This window comes from Marmota marmota, unplaced genomic scaffold (assembly GCF_001458135.2).
Source record: "Marmota marmota marmota unplaced genomic scaffold, marMar, whole genome shotgun sequence".
Classification (NCBI taxonomy): domain Eukaryota; kingdom Metazoa; phylum Chordata; class Mammalia; order Rodentia; family Sciuridae; genus Marmota; species Marmota marmota.
The window spans coordinates 277,118-292,556 of NW_026000102.1; the positions used below are offsets into that span (position 1 = coordinate 277,118).

The 15,439-nt window shown below is 42.3% G+C and overlaps 1 protein-coding gene across 8 annotated transcripts in view; it reads right to left on the bottom strand.

The window, feature by feature from the left end:
- Positions 1 to 15,439, bottom strand: part of Vps13d (vacuolar protein sorting 13 homolog D) — a 241,475-nt gene that overhangs the window by 69,536 nt on the left and 156,500 nt on the right. For all 8 annotated transcript variants that reach the window (XM_048783582.1, XM_048783583.1, XM_048783584.1 and 5 more), the window contains 2 exons: positions 8,528 to 8,662; positions 7,301 to 7,468 (listed from right to left, as the gene is read on the bottom strand). In XM_048783582.1, coding sequence (XP_048639539.1) covers positions 7,301 to 7,468; positions 8,528 to 8,662 — 303 coding nt within the window. The remainder of the gene's footprint in view (positions 1 to 7,300; positions 7,469 to 8,527; positions 8,663 to 15,439) is intronic.

The following is a 15,439-nucleotide window of genomic DNA, read 5'->3' on the forward strand; positions in this document are numbered from 1 at the left end:
CATAAATCAAATTAAGGACAAAAATCACCCAGTTATCTCAATAGATGCAGAGAAAGCCTTTGACAAAATTCATCACCCATTCATGATAAAAACACTGAAGAAACTAAGGACAGAAAGAACCTACCTCAACATCATAAAGACTACAGACGAAAAACCCAAAGCCAACATCAGAGTGAATAGGGAAAAACTGAAAGCATTTCCTCTAAAATCCAGAACAAGACAAGGACGTCCACTCTCACAACTCCTATTCAATACAGTGCTATAAATTCTAGACACAGCAGTTAGGCAAGAGAAGGAAATAAAGGTAATAAATATAGGAAAGAAAGAAGTCAAATGATACCACCAGAAGACTGTTAGAACTAATGAACAAATTCAGCAAAGCAGCAGGTTACAAAAAAACAACACTAAAGAAAAAAACTGAAGAAGACACTAGAAGATGGAAAGACGCCCCATGTTCATGGACAGACAGAATTAATATTATTAAGATGGCTGTATGGGGCTGGGGTTGTAGCTCAGTGGTTGTAGCATGTGTAAGGCACTGCGTTTTATCCTCAGCACCACATAAAAATAAACAAACAAACAAGCAAACAAACAAATAAAGGTAATGTGTCCATCTACAACTAAAAAAAAAGAAAGAAAGATGGCCTTACTACCAAAAGCCACATACAGAAGCAATGCAATTCCCATCAAAATACCAATGACATACTTCACAGAACTGGAAAAAAATGGTCCCAAAATTCATTTGGAAGAATAAAAAGTCCCAAAATACCCAAAGAAATTATAAGCCAAAAAAGCAACGCTGGAGGCTTCACAATACCCAACTTCAAATTATACTACAGACTCATAGTAACACAAACTGCATGGAGCTGGGGGCCATGGCACATGCCTGTAATCCCAGCAGCTAAGGAGGCTGAGGCAAGAGGGTCTCAAGTTCAAGACCAGTCTCAGCAACTTAGCAAGACCCTAGACAACTCATTGAGACCCATTCTCAAAAACTAAAAAGGGCTAGGGATGTGGCTCATTGGTTGAACACCTCTGGGTTCATTCCCTGGTACCAAAAAACAAACAAACAAAAATCCTCACCTATTGCATGGTACTGGCATAAAAACAGACACATAGATCAATGAAAAAGAATAGAAGACACACAAAAAAACCCATAGATACAATCATCTGATCCTTGATAAAGGCATCAAAAATTTGGAAAAAAGATAGCCTGTTTAACAAACAGTGTTGGGAAAACTGGTTATCCATATGTAGAAGAATGAGAGTAGATTCTTATTTCTCACCCTGAACAAAATTCAACTCAAAATAGATCAAAGACCTAGGAATCATATCAGACACTTCACAACTCCTAGAAGAAAATGTAGGGCCAATACTCCAACATACGAAGGCAGGCAACGACTTCCTCAAGAGAACTCCTAAAGTTCAGGAAATAATACTAAGAATTAATAAAGGATAACATCAAATTAAAGAGCTTCTGCACAGCAAAGAAAACAATTAAGTGTGACAGAGAATATTTGCTAGCTATTTTCTGACAGAATTAATATCCAGAATATATAAAGAACTCAAAAGACTTGCCACCCCAAACCCAAAGAATCAATAAATGGGCAAATTAATTAAACATACACTTCTCAAAACAAGAAGTACAAACAGCCAAAAAAACATGTGAAAAAATGTTCAACATCTTTAGCAATTTCAGAAATGCAAATCAAAACTACACTGAGATTCACTCCAGTAAGAATGGCAGCCATTAAGAATACAAACGATAAATGCTGGAGAGGATATAGAGAAAAAGAACACTATTACACTGCTAGTGGGACTGTAAATTAGCACAACACTATGGAAGTCAGTATGGAGGTTCCTCAAAAGACTAGGCATGGAACCACCATACAACCCAGTTATAGCACTACTCAGTATTTATTCTAAAGAATTAAAATCAGCATACTGTAGCAATGCAAGCATACCCATGTTTACAGCAGCACAATTCACAACACCAAACTATGCAACCAGTCTCGATGTCTGTCAATGATATATGGATAAAGGAAATGCAGTGTGTGCGCGCGCACGCACGCGTGCGCACACACCCCATGGAGTTTTGTTCATCCATAAAGAAAGATGAAATTATTAATGAATAAAACTTGGCAGCATTATGTTAAGTAAATAAGACAAACTCAAAGTTGAGGGTCATATATTTTCTTAGATATGTGGAAGCGAGAGGAAAAAGTAAAAGAAAAAGTGGGTCAGGGGTAGAGGAAAGGGACCAGGGACCAGAATATGGGAGGCAAAGGGGAAATACCAGTGAATGATACTAAACAAATTCTATAGTCATACTGTGTGTCTATACAAATATGTAACAACCCACCATTGTTGTATAATTATAATGCACCAATAAAGTTATGGGACATGTTTATAAATAAGTACCCATACCAAAATGTAGCATGGTGTCTTAACCCTACTCCTACACCTCTTCCTAGTAGTGCTTATTTGCATTAAGAAATGCTACAAAACTATTGAGGTATTCTCAATTCACAACAAACAAAATGGACTTAAACAACAAGGCAATGGCTAAAACAACATAAAATAAAACACATTAACTGAAAACTAACAGAAAAATCACATCACCCTAATGAAAATTTGGACCTGCAGAATATGCAGTGGAAACTCTGGGCTTGGAAGAAATAGAGGACAGAGCAATAGAGAAAGACATAGACCTATAATTGCAGAAGTTACGAGTACGACTAATATGTAGCAAATAATGAACAAGGGATTCTAATTTCCATAGACAACTGACCACCATGAAAGTAATGCAAGTTAAAAACAGGAAAAATTATTAAAATACTTGCATTTTATGAACATAGAGTTAACACACCTGAGTCAAAAGCATACCATACTGACTTGAACAAAGAGAGGAATGGTGAGCAGGACAGAACGGAGCAGAGGTTCCACCGGGGCAATCAGAAGTGCTCCTGATCTGTGCTGGGAGAAGTCAAGTGTGCTGCTGGCTCCTTCCCTTAGGAAGGGCAGATGACAGCTGTGCTCAGCAAATGCCCAGGTTCCACACAGCAGGGACGAGAACAGAACCCCTGGCTCTGCTGTTAACAGTAAACGATCTTAGATCAGAAGTTTTATTTTTAACTTTTGACAATAGCTATGCAATTTTCTTGTACGTATGTAAAAATAATTATGCAATATTATTTGTGTGTAATGCATGTTAAATCATTATTCATAGCTATAAGTGAAGTCAGAGTCTGCATGAGAGAGGTAATGGGTTCAATTCGGGGTCTCCCAATTCCCTGGCTTTGAGACGAATTGGAAGTTCTTGCAGATGTTCACCTGACACAGGCAGGAGAAGGCCTGCTTACTATGATTCAAGCTGCAGAGAGGAACCCGCTCCTCCCAAGTGGCTGGAATGCTCAGTGCTGTCCTGCTCCTAAAGAAGTCACACTCCTGCAAAGGGTTCCAAAGGCAATTGTCCTGCATGGCCTCAGGAGTGAGACCTGATCATTGAATACCTTCACGGGCCAGAACCCCTTGCCAAGACCCAGGCAGGGGACTCGCAGGATAGATGCTTGCAGTTGGTGGCTAATCCCTAAGTCATATCTGCCCAGATCTGGTGTTCATAAACTGATTTCTGGGGCCCAGGCAATAGAAGTAAAGACAAAGAGAAATAATGGGAAAAGAAGGGCACAGGTTATTTCCATGAGGCCAATGTTAAAGGAAATCAGAAATTCCAAAAATGGATGCACTGTAGACCTGGAATTGAAATTTTGTTGTAGATAATTCACAACATCTCTCCAGAGGAATAAGGCTTGAGGTCTACTGCCCTCTTAGGTGACAGAATGAATTCCCTTCTCACTTGTCAAGGATTTTTCACCTGCGTCATCTCCTGTGCTCGGGGGGCAGGAGGAATTTCTATCACCTTTTCATAGCTTCTTTTTTTTTTTAATATTTATTTTTTAGTTGTGATTGGGCACAATGCCTTCATTTTATTTATTTATTTTTATGTGTTGCTGAGGATCAAACCCAGGGCTGCACACGTGCGAGGCGAGTGCTCTACTGCTGAGCTATAACCCCAGCCCCCTTTTCATAGCTTTTAAAAGCAAGATGAACCTTCAAGAATGATAGATGAAAGATTTTTTAAAGGTAGGAATGGTAGAGCATCCAGACGGCCACCCCCAAGGTCCCTCAATACACAACCCAAGGCCTACAATGATGGCCTCGGGTCTTCTGGAAGCATAGACCTGAGAATCTAACGAACACTTTACCCTTCACCCCAGGAACACAAACACCTGCCAACTCAATAACTTCAGGAGTCGCAGAGTCTCTACTCAGAGCCCGTTGAGCCAGGTGAAAGCCCTTGGGTCCCCGCAGGAAAGTGGGGCAGGCTGGCTGGCCAAGGCTCAGGGAGGCACAGTTCTGACTTCCTTGCCCCTTATTTTATTTACTTTTCCCCATTTTTCATCCGTGCGCTGTGACTGTGGACAGTGGGGTGTCTGTGCTCCGTATCTGTACATGCACACAGCACAGCAAGTTAACTTGCCTGCCTCCTTTTTAATCACTGGGACTCAGGCACTCGCAGAAGGAGTATCCCACAGGCCAAAAGCTGGTTATTGTGGTCCCTTGCACATCCTTAAACTCCCCTTGTAGACCCAGAGAAGCAAACAGAACATTCCCCAAAGCAGCATGAAAGGTCTGATTTCAACCCACAAAACGAACGACAAAAAAAAAAAAAAGAGAGAGATTCTTTTAAAACCCCAACCACACACCCAGAATCAAAGATGACCTGAATGAGTGGGTGTTTGTTTCATTGATAGATTTAGAGTTTGGATTTACTATTTCAAATATGAAGTGGTAATTTTAAGTTTCTTTGCTTTCTCATCTTAAGAGATATATGGACTAATTTTTAAAACAAATTAGGATTCTTGCTATCAAAATAGATTACATAGCAATTCTCCTCCGGAGCAGCCTGTTGCCTACAATACTGATTAGCTTACTGAAAACCAGACAAATTTGTAATGAAGGATGCCAACCACATGGGAACCAAGTTCCCTCGAGAGGACTCAGGTCCTGGAAAGCCCCTTATATAAATCCAATGACGACATAAAGTGTGATATCCAACACGAGACTCCATCCCTGCCAGCCCGCCTTCCTCAGAAAGGAAGACTCTGCCTTTTTATTCTGCTTAAGTTAGGTTCTCACAGTGACCTTCAAGCTTCAGAAACAGTTTTCTAGGAGAAAAAGAAGAATCAGGAAACAAAGGAGACTAAACAAAGGAGATAAAGAAGAGGCCAGTCCTCTTCACCAGGCTGTTGCAGGGAACGATGCAGAAACCCACCCAGAGGTCACAAGTGAGTGAACAGTGCCTTCCTTCTCATCTGGAAGGTTAAGTTTAGAGGTTCCTAACAGCCAAACTGGTTTGACTCCCCACTCAAAGTGCCTGGGAACCCCTCCTCTGTAGGACTGTAATACATCGGCTTTTGTTTCCAGGGAACTAATGTCTGGGGGCCAAAATCTTGATGCAAATACTACAGATGAAGTGACAATCCATTTCTCTTCATCTGTATTTTTCCCATATTTCATCACATTCTAGCTCATTTCACTCTCTCAATAAGCCTGTCAATTAGGCACCTCTCCATGCCAGGTAGAGTAGGGCCTCTGGATAGACCCAAGCACCTTCACCCTTCAACTGCACTATGCCCAGGAGAACAAGAACAGACATTTCACAATGGAGAAGAGGTTCTATGTGAATTACAACTCAACAGTTTATAAAATTAATAACATCTTTACACTGGACAGTCAACAACAACATATTTCAGTACATCTGTTGACATGAGTCCAGTGCCTGAAAGAGGAGCAGAAATCTCTGCGGCCACAATGGCAAAAGTTTTGGCCATGTTGGGGTAAATGTCCTGGGGAAACGAGGCGAACTGCACGGGTGTTCACACTCTGCATCTGTTTCCAAAATGTGCTCTGGAAAGCCTTCTGCTTCTACCCTTCACCCTCTTTCTAAAAGTAAATATAGCTTCCTATTCTGAGTCACAAGATGAACAGCAGGCTTACAGTCTAGTTCAATAATACTACACTTGAAAAACTGATGTGTCAAAGGAATGACCATCTCCTGATGATAGTTTGGAAAAAGGACTGAATCCTCAGCTTTCACACATTATTAACAAGAATGCCATGTGATAAAGAATTGCTATTCAACTCCATTTTCTTAATCTGCTGTTCAAGATAACTTGTGCAGCACCATAAAAGTCTCTCGTAGTCAAGCTACTATTTTGGGGGTGGGGGTGGGGTACCAGGGATTGAACTCAGGGGCACTTGAACACTGAGCCACAACACCAATCCTATTTTGTATTTTATTTAGAGACAGAGTCTCAGTGAGTTGCTTAGTGCCTCACTTTTGCTAAGGCTGGCTTTGAACTCGAGATCCTCCTGCCTCAGCCTCACGAGCCACTGGGATTACAGGTGTGAGCCACCGCACCGGGCTTGTCACACCACTGTTACCTACTGAGGCAGCACAAATGCACCTGTGACCTCGCCCCACAGATGCTCTGTGGTCCATGAGCAGAGTGCACAGGCGCTTTCTCAAGCCTGGTTCATTCATGAAAACCAGTCTTTAAATGCAAAGTTTGTTGAACTGAAGGGGAAGGAAGCAGGGTTCTTTGGAGGCCTTTCATTTGGTTCAGACAGCAACTAACCTTCAACTACCTTCACCTTCTCCAGCTTCACACATAAAATTGACTCCTGCTGGAAAACTAATTGTGAACCTACAAAATATCCATTTAACAAGTTGCTAGGAACAGAAAGGTCAACTAGGCGGCAAGACACAGGACAATTATCCCACTGTCCTTCCGCTGCTGGATTCAGATGCTGCATAGGGCCATGCCCGTGTAGAAGGCTCCATTTCAGGCTGGACTTTCCCTATAAGCTGTGGGGATTAGCTGGCAGATTTTATGCATGATCCAATTTCACATTTTAAAAATCCAGTTAATTCTGTTGGTGCTGTCACTGATGCAGGAAGTCCAGGGGGCAGGATGCTAGTGCAGGGTCTCTAGGGAGACGCCCAGAGCCTGGTCCAAGGCAGTGGAAACGGAGGGGAAGGAGGAGAGGCTTGGAGGCCTGCTCACTAGTAGTCTTTGTGACAGGTCATTGAAGGGGAGGGAAAGGCAAGGCATGCAGACAAGGAAGAAAAGGCCTTGAAGACAGCTTCCCACAGCCTGTTAACTATCAAAAAGACGACAGCAATGTGGAGACTAAAGAGGTTACTCACGGTGGCATTTCACCTCCATTTCCTCACCTTGGCAGCAGAGTTCGACACCCCATGTGTGACATTTCTGATAAGGCCCCCGACATTTCCGTACTTTATCAGTCCAGTAACACCTTCAGAAACATCATTCAAAAGTCCCATGGGATTTCCAAGAAAATCCACCGATCCCAGGATTCGAGCTGCCTGGCTGAGGAGTTCCTGTCAAGTGGAATATGGAGAGAAAAGTCAATTCAGAAACAGTTTGTAATGGCAGGTATCAGTGTGTAAGTGAAGATGGCAGAAATCTACCTTGTCCTCCATCCTTGTTACTACCAACAATTACCTTTTAATCTTCACCAAATGCAAAATAATCTCCCGTCCTCTCATGGGCTCCACCATCTCCCGATACACATGCACCAGAGATTTGTTTTCAATACACTTATGAGTACTCTTCAAAGCCAATTCGAAGAATAAAAATAGCTATGGCCTGGGAGAGACTCTATGGGTGCTCACTGGCACACAGGTCCTATTCTTCTCCTTTCTATCCTCCCTATTAAGTCCTGGGCAGGAGCAGGGAGGGGAGCAAGCTGTGGAGGGTGGGGCATGAAGAGGGCATGTGCAAGCTTAGGAAGCAACTCTCCACTCTCCTGTACCTCCTACAGCCTGACCCAGGTTCCAGTGACATCTGCGTAGCCTCTGCTTATAGGCAGATGGAATTTCACCAAAAGGAAAGACAAGGAAGGCGATGGGGAAAGCAGAAAAGGAAGCAAGCACAGGAAGCATTTTAACTCTGAAAGCTGATCACCGTACGCCTGAAGAGTACGCCTCGGCTTTACATTTTGGTCTGTGAAGTCTGAGTAATAAACACAAAATGGAAAATGTCCAACTTGATAAAAAAGAGCAGGACTTCTAAGAGCAGGATTTCACAGGCTCTCACGACAGCAGTGTTGAAAAGCAGGCACGTGCTGGTAAAGAGAGTGCACAGTATTCTGTGCTATTACTAATGTAGCAATGACACCACCAAGAGTTGTGACTGATCTAGTGGAGGCCCCTGGGACCAGCTCTAAGGACAAGACAAACAGCTCAGGAGTCAAATGCAGTTGAAAGAATTTCATGATATACACGGGATTCATCGGACATGGCCAAACCCCTAACACAACAGATGTGAAATGTCTGACCAGATTCTCAGTAGTAACGTCTTAGTAATCCAAACTCCCAAACGACCAAAAGGAACAGCCTGCCTATAGTTTAGCCACTGAGTATGTCCCCAGAGCTCACCTCCTGGAAATGCTTGAGGATGTCGTTGATGATGAACTCCTTGGTCTCATAGGGATGTACCCGAGTGAACGGGTCCAGATTAATCACAGCATCTTCAAATCGAATCAGTGGGAATCCCAAGGTGCTTTTGAGGGCCTAGTTTGGGAAAAGAGAAAAGGATATACTTTAGCCATAGGACAGCCTTCCAGGGTACTGTAATTCTGGATTCCATGAAAGCTGCAAATCTCAACTTTCCAATAGAAGTCGAGGCTTTAAAGTTTGTGTGTGTACACACATATATATTTGTAGTGCCATGGACTGAACCCAAAGCCTGTGCCTGCTAGGCAACTGCTCTACCACTGAGCTGCACCCCCAGTTCAGGTATTGATATCTATAAATAAGGATTTCCCCTGTACTAATATAGTAAAATATTGGGGGGAAAATATACCATTATATGTATTGCTCAAATTCACATATATCACACAGAAATAAACACTAGTTGACTTCATAGCATAAATTCCTTTTGATCTGTTGTGTATCTGAGTATTTGTTACATTTTACTCTTGGTCCAAAGTACACCACAGGAGGAAACCAACTGCTATGTACAACCATAAGGCTATAATTTAAAAACTAAAATAAAAAAGGTACACCACACACACACAGAATGATCAGTGATTTTTCTTGAAGTGAATGTCAGATGCAACCATTGCCCAGGTCAGAAAGGAGACTGTGGCCCCACTGTGGAAGCAAGCCCTTCCCTTTTACATTTCATTGTACAACTAAATCTCAAGTTATTTAATCACTGCTGTTGATGAAAATTTGGGTCATTTCCAATCTTTGGCCATCAAGAGGTTTGCTGCCATGAACACTCTTAGACCTGTCTTTCGGGGCACATCTTGTGCATTTTCTTGGATATACACCTGGGAGTGAAACGGGCCATAAGGAAGGCCTGTGTTCAGGCTCAGTGTGCACCGCAGAAGGGTTTCACAAAGGGACAGAACAAGTTTTTGCTCCCTCCAGCAGTCTACAAGAGTCCCTGTTACTCTACATCCTCATCAACACTCGACATAAATAGCTTTGTTCAAAAAACAGATGTTCTGCTGGGCACAGTGGTGCACGCTTACAATCCCAGCGAACGAGAGGCTGAGGCAGAAGGACGGCAAGTTTGAATTCAGTCTGGGCAACTTAGTGAGATCCTATCTCAACACTTAAAAACATAAAAATAAAAAGGGCTGGGGATGCAGCTCCATGGTACAGTGCCCCTGGGCTCATTCCCTAAAACTGCAAAAAGAAAAAACAAAACAACAAGAACAACAACAAAAACAGACAAACTTAATTCTAAAGGAACTTCATCCTATCAGACCTTTCCTTTACAGTAAGAACCAGTGTTCTGGTTCAGAAATCATCATCTAGCCTGAGGTCACAGAGACATTCCCGTATGTTCACTCTTGGAGTTTTGCTGTTTCACTCTTCACGCTTACATATATAATCCACCTGGTCTTGATTTTGATGTATGGTGTGAGACAAAGCTGAATACTCGTTTTTTCAGATGCATATCGAATCAACTAATCTTTTTTGTGGGGGGATACTGGGGATTGAGCTCAGGGGCTCTCAACCACTGAGACACACCCCTGGCCCTATTTTGTATTTTATTTTAATGCAGGGTTTTGCTAAGTTGCTTAGCGCCTCTCTAAACTGCTGAGGCTGGCTTTGAACTTGGCGATCCTCCTGCCTCAGCCTCCAGAGCCAACGGGATTACAGGCATGCACCACTGCGCCCGGATAATTGACTAATCTTCATGGAAAACACCATCCTTTTCCCTTTGCAGTCTGCTGCAGACTTTGTCAGAAGTCAATTGGCTGTATTTATGTATACACCTCTAGATTCTTTTCTGTTTCATTTTGTTCTGCTTTCTACCAACACCATGCTATCTTAAATAATGTAGTTTTCTAATAAGTTTTTTGAAATCATATAGTGGAAAAGACCTTCATTCTTTTTCTTTTGAGACTACCTTGGTTACTCTTTGCACTTTTCAATTGTATATAAATTTTTGCTCCCTCCAGCAGTCTACAAGATTCCCTGTTACCCTACAATAGAAAAAGTCTGTTGATCTGCTGCCATAAAAATGCTCAAATTTTCATCCAGACTGCATTGAACCTGTAGACCACCTGGAACCTTCCAATGCAGTAACATGACGCAGCCCCCCATCTCTCTAGGTCTTCAATTTCACTCACCAACGTTTCCTCGCTTTTTGCATGAAGCCCTTGGAGGTCTTTTGTTTGGTAAACTCTTAGGTACCTATGATGGACTCAAAATGGCTCCAAGTTCTTGGTGTCTTCTACAAGAGGGGGGGTCTGCCTTCCTTCCACCTGAATCTTACAGGCCCTATCATTTACTTCAGTCAGTACAGTGCACGGGAGGTAAAGTACCATCTCCATGCAGAGGCTTTCAGAGAATGTGGAACTTCCAGTCTGTCCTCTTTAATGACTCCCCCATGTGAAGAGGAGGGACCAGAAGGAAAGCAGCTCTGCTGAGAGCCAGCACCAACTGGCTGACGTGTGAGTGAGGGGGCCCTATAGCACTCAGGATCAGCCGGACTGCCAGGTGACTGCAGCCATGAGAACGAGCACAGGCAGGGTAGCAGCAGAACCACCCACACTTAGGTCTAAACTACTGACCCTCTGAATTATGAGCAACAATAATTAAAAGAAGGTTATTGTTTTAAACCACTAAGTTTTGGAGTGGTTTGCAAAATAGTAATTACGATAGATATGGCATCTCATGTTTTCTTAATGTCTTTGGAAATGATATCCTTCAAATTTTCCTTTGCTCTATAATTGTTGCTGACTTATAGGAATACAGTTGATTTTTACATATTATTTCTAGTTATCCTACTAAACTGACTTAACTATTCTTTAACTCATTCCTATGTTCTTTTAAATTTTCTGGATACATAACCATGTTCTCTACAAATAACAAAGTTTTCATTTTCCTTTCCAGTTCTTATAACTTTTCTTTCTTTTAAAAAAAAATCTTATCTACCCCACTGCACTGCTAGGATCTGCCGTGAACAGAGTTTGATGTGGACCTCCTTCCCCATGTCAAGCCAAGCTTCTCCTGTGCGGCATATGCTGTAGCCTTCTGTTCAGATTTCTTTCATGTTTATTTTAAAAGTACTGGTTTATAATTCTCCTTTATTGTTCAATTATTTAAACAATAAATTAGAGATTTCTGGTACACTTCTTGGACACATTCACTGTTATTTTAGATTCTGTGGGTGAACATGCCAACATTTGGGTCTGTGTCTAGTAACTGTTTTTTCCCTTGGCCCTAACTCACACCAGACGTGGTAATTTGTGATTGAATGTGGCCTTTTGTATGAAACTTACAGCGACTTTGGATGATGAGTCTTTCAAGTTCTGGCAGGCAGTTATCATACAAGGTGTAATGCCTTAATCCAACCAGGGTTTAGTTTCCTGAAGGCTGAGGCTCAGTTTTCTAAGTTCTGATCCCTCTGGGCCATTGTAAGGCCTGGCTTCGTCCCTTCACTGTCTCCCTGAACACCACTGCCAGTCCTTCAGTTTTCATCTTCCCGGGACCAAAAAAATTGCTGAAAGGTCTGCTTTGTTCTATGCCCTCTTTGCTGTCACTTCTTGCTTGGCTTCTTTTAGACTGGGTCACTTAGAAATTGGCAAATCCCTTGAGAAATGAAGCGACTGGGAGCCCGGGGGTCTGCTTCCTCGCTGCGCTTCTCTTTGAGGGCTGGTCCTTCAGCCTCCAGCTCTCCAGCAATGGTGCCCGGTGTTTGCTTTGCAGCCCCACAACACTGTTCCAAAGTTGCAGCTGAATTCTCTTTGGCAGTTGGGTTTCTGCGTGGCCTCTTTGCCTTTTTCCCCCAACCACTTACAAATCAGAAAAAGTCTCAAGAAAAAAACTAAAATAAAATTCAGGCTATGGGGCTGGTAGAGCTCAGTGGTCGAGGGCTTGCCTCGCACATGTGAGGCACTGGCTTTGATCCTCAGCACCACATAAAAATAAATATATTTTTTTAAAAAATTCAGGCTCACCTCACTGAGCTTTCCTCCTCCCATAAATCCTGGATCCTCAAGTCCTGGCTGTCTTGGTAGCTTTACAATGGCCTTTAACAGACTTTTTGTTTCTTTCTAACAAATTACTTTCTTTTTTTTAAATACATATTTTTTAGTTATAGGGTGAACACAATATTTTTATTTTATATTTATTGATGCTGAGGATCGAACCCAGTGCCTCACACATGCCAGGTGAGCGCTTTACCTCTGAGCTACAACCCCAGCCTCTAACAAATTACTTTCTAACTTTACTTGAAGTTCTCAGCTGGGTTGACTATAATCCAGTTAATTTCTGAATCTGTAACTTTTTTCTGATCACATTTAACATGATTGATATTTCTAGATGTTTAGAATGCATGTTTTACTGAATGTGAATTTATTTTTCCATGCTAATAATATCAATCTCTAAGCCACTTGGAATTTATCCCTATAGAGTATCAAGAATTAATCTAATTTTATAATAATTTAATTTCCCCATTAAATTAAAAGGTCTATTGCATATTAAAATTTCATATACAATTTAATGAAATTTCTGTTGTTTCTTACTTATCTCTTTTAATCTTTTTGCATATGTTTTCAAAAGCTGTCTTAAAGTCTTTTAGTACAACAAACAACACTGAAATCAAAACAAGGCTGGGGTTGTGGCTCAGTGGCATAGCACTCGCCTAGCATACGTGAGGCACTGGGTTCAATCCCCAGGACCACATAAAAAAACTAAAAAGAAAATCAAACAATGGAAGGAAAAATAGCTGAAGTTGTCTAAAAAGGGGATACTTGTTTACGACTAAAAATTTAAGTACAAAATGGCAACAGGCTGAGAAATTTGACAACATAAAAATTAGACATCTTGTGATTAAACAAACACAGACAAAACACACAAAAGCAAAATATAAAGACAAATGAAACTGAAGAAAAAATACAATTTTCATCAAAGACAAAACTTTTATGAAGAGATCAATAAATGGACAAGTGATATCACCAGATACTTCACAGAGAAAAAACTGTCCCTTTATCATATGGGTTAGGAGGGGAAAGAGTAAAGGAAATCGGTGAAAGACGGAGACGTGACGAGCCCAGAGGAGGAGAACCGGGGCACAGACGTCAAGAACAGGAGGCGAGACACTGAGCGGCCGAGGAGCCAACAATGAGGATAGAAGAAAGCCCACTGGGTTTGGTTCCCTAAGAGATCACTAATAACCTCCACATTTTAGGAACTAAGCGTAGCCCCAAGTGGCCAGTTCAGCCCCCCCATGTTTTGCAAAACTACAACTGAGGACAAGTGGACAACTTGGAGTCAGGCAGCCAGAGTTGCTAGGTCTGGACTCACATGTGCCCCTTTCCACAGAGCAGCCACCTCTTAGGGACAAGCAGGAAAGCCAGAAGACTCTATTATTTCTCCTGAAAACTTTCTGCCATTCATCCAGCCACGCAGCCCTGCCTCACGGCAAGTGCTGATGACCTGAGAGGCCACGCTATCCTCATGTCACCAAGGGAGAAATGAGGCCTCAGCAAGCTGAACTGCTCTGCTCAGAGCCACAGGTCGCGCGTGTGGGGAAAGGCAGCTCTGACGCCGGCTCTGGTGCTCTGCTTGGCAGCCCTCTGACACTGTCGCCCTCTCAGGAGGGGCAGTGCGGGTGAGCAGAGGCCCGAGGCAGGAGGCTGTTGTGTTTCCTTTTAACCCCAGCTTCATGGATGCAACCAAACACTGAGGAAGAACCATACACGTTGGAAAGACCCTAAGAGCTTGATTGAGCGGCCAAAGTTCTCAGGACAGACAACAACCCCTCCCTAGATGACTGAGGTGCTTCATCGGAACCAGGAAAAACACCCTCATCTAGTGGCCTGCTGCTCGGCCTCAGGCCTCCCCATTTTTGGAAGGCTGAGAAGCAGCCTATTGGTGTGAATTATTCTGCCACCTTCAGGTTGATCTGGTCAAAGTAGGAGAGAAGAAAGGGGAATAAAGAGTCAAACAGGGCTCTTTCTGGTAGTAAACAAACGACTCATCAAATGCAGTCGTACACAACGTTGATGCTTACTCAATCAAAGTAGCAGTTTCCTGTTGTAAAATGGATTCTGGAGGAAGCAAGCCTGTGCACATAAGTTCCTAATAAAAAGAAGAAACTGCCTCCCTACCTCCCCAGACAAAAACTGCTAAGGCTTCCAGAAACATTTCAGTCAAAAGAAGAAATACCTGTCCACAAGGTCTCAGATCACAAGCTATCCTTGGGCCAGGTCCTTTCTTTTCTTAGTTTATCCTGCACTAAACAAAACTGTCTGGAATTCATTCTTTAAAGGTTTATTTATGGTACAGAGAAACTGTTTATGTGGAGCAGGGTATTTGCCTATTTCCCTCTTGGGACCGTGTTTAAAACTACAGGGATATTTTCCTCTCTGGCACTTTCTGAAATACAATTAACAATACTGGATCTTTTTTCCCTTTAACAAATCTGGTTTTTATTTAGGGAGGGGAGGAAAAAAGTAAAGGGTCTGAAGTTTCCCAACAAATTATTTCAAGCCTTTGAGAAGACAGTTCTAGGCTTTTTAAATAGTGTCTTTGTTTGAAATTCCCCCTGACCCCCACCCTCTTGCTCTGACCATTAAAATGTGGGTTTCCTTCCAAACTAGATTGCTCAATTAAAGCCCTTCTTCTGTAATACCCGAATGCTCTAAATGGGAAAGGGACTTCTGTGGGCCACCTTGTGAAACATTTTAAAGGCTCCTGACCTCTTTTGATCTTTAAAGAAACCAAAAACACACATATAGGCTACCTGGCATTTTTTGGTACTACTATGCCACTCTCTAACACGCAACTGGGGAGAGTAATGGAGCTCCGGGCTGGGGAGGG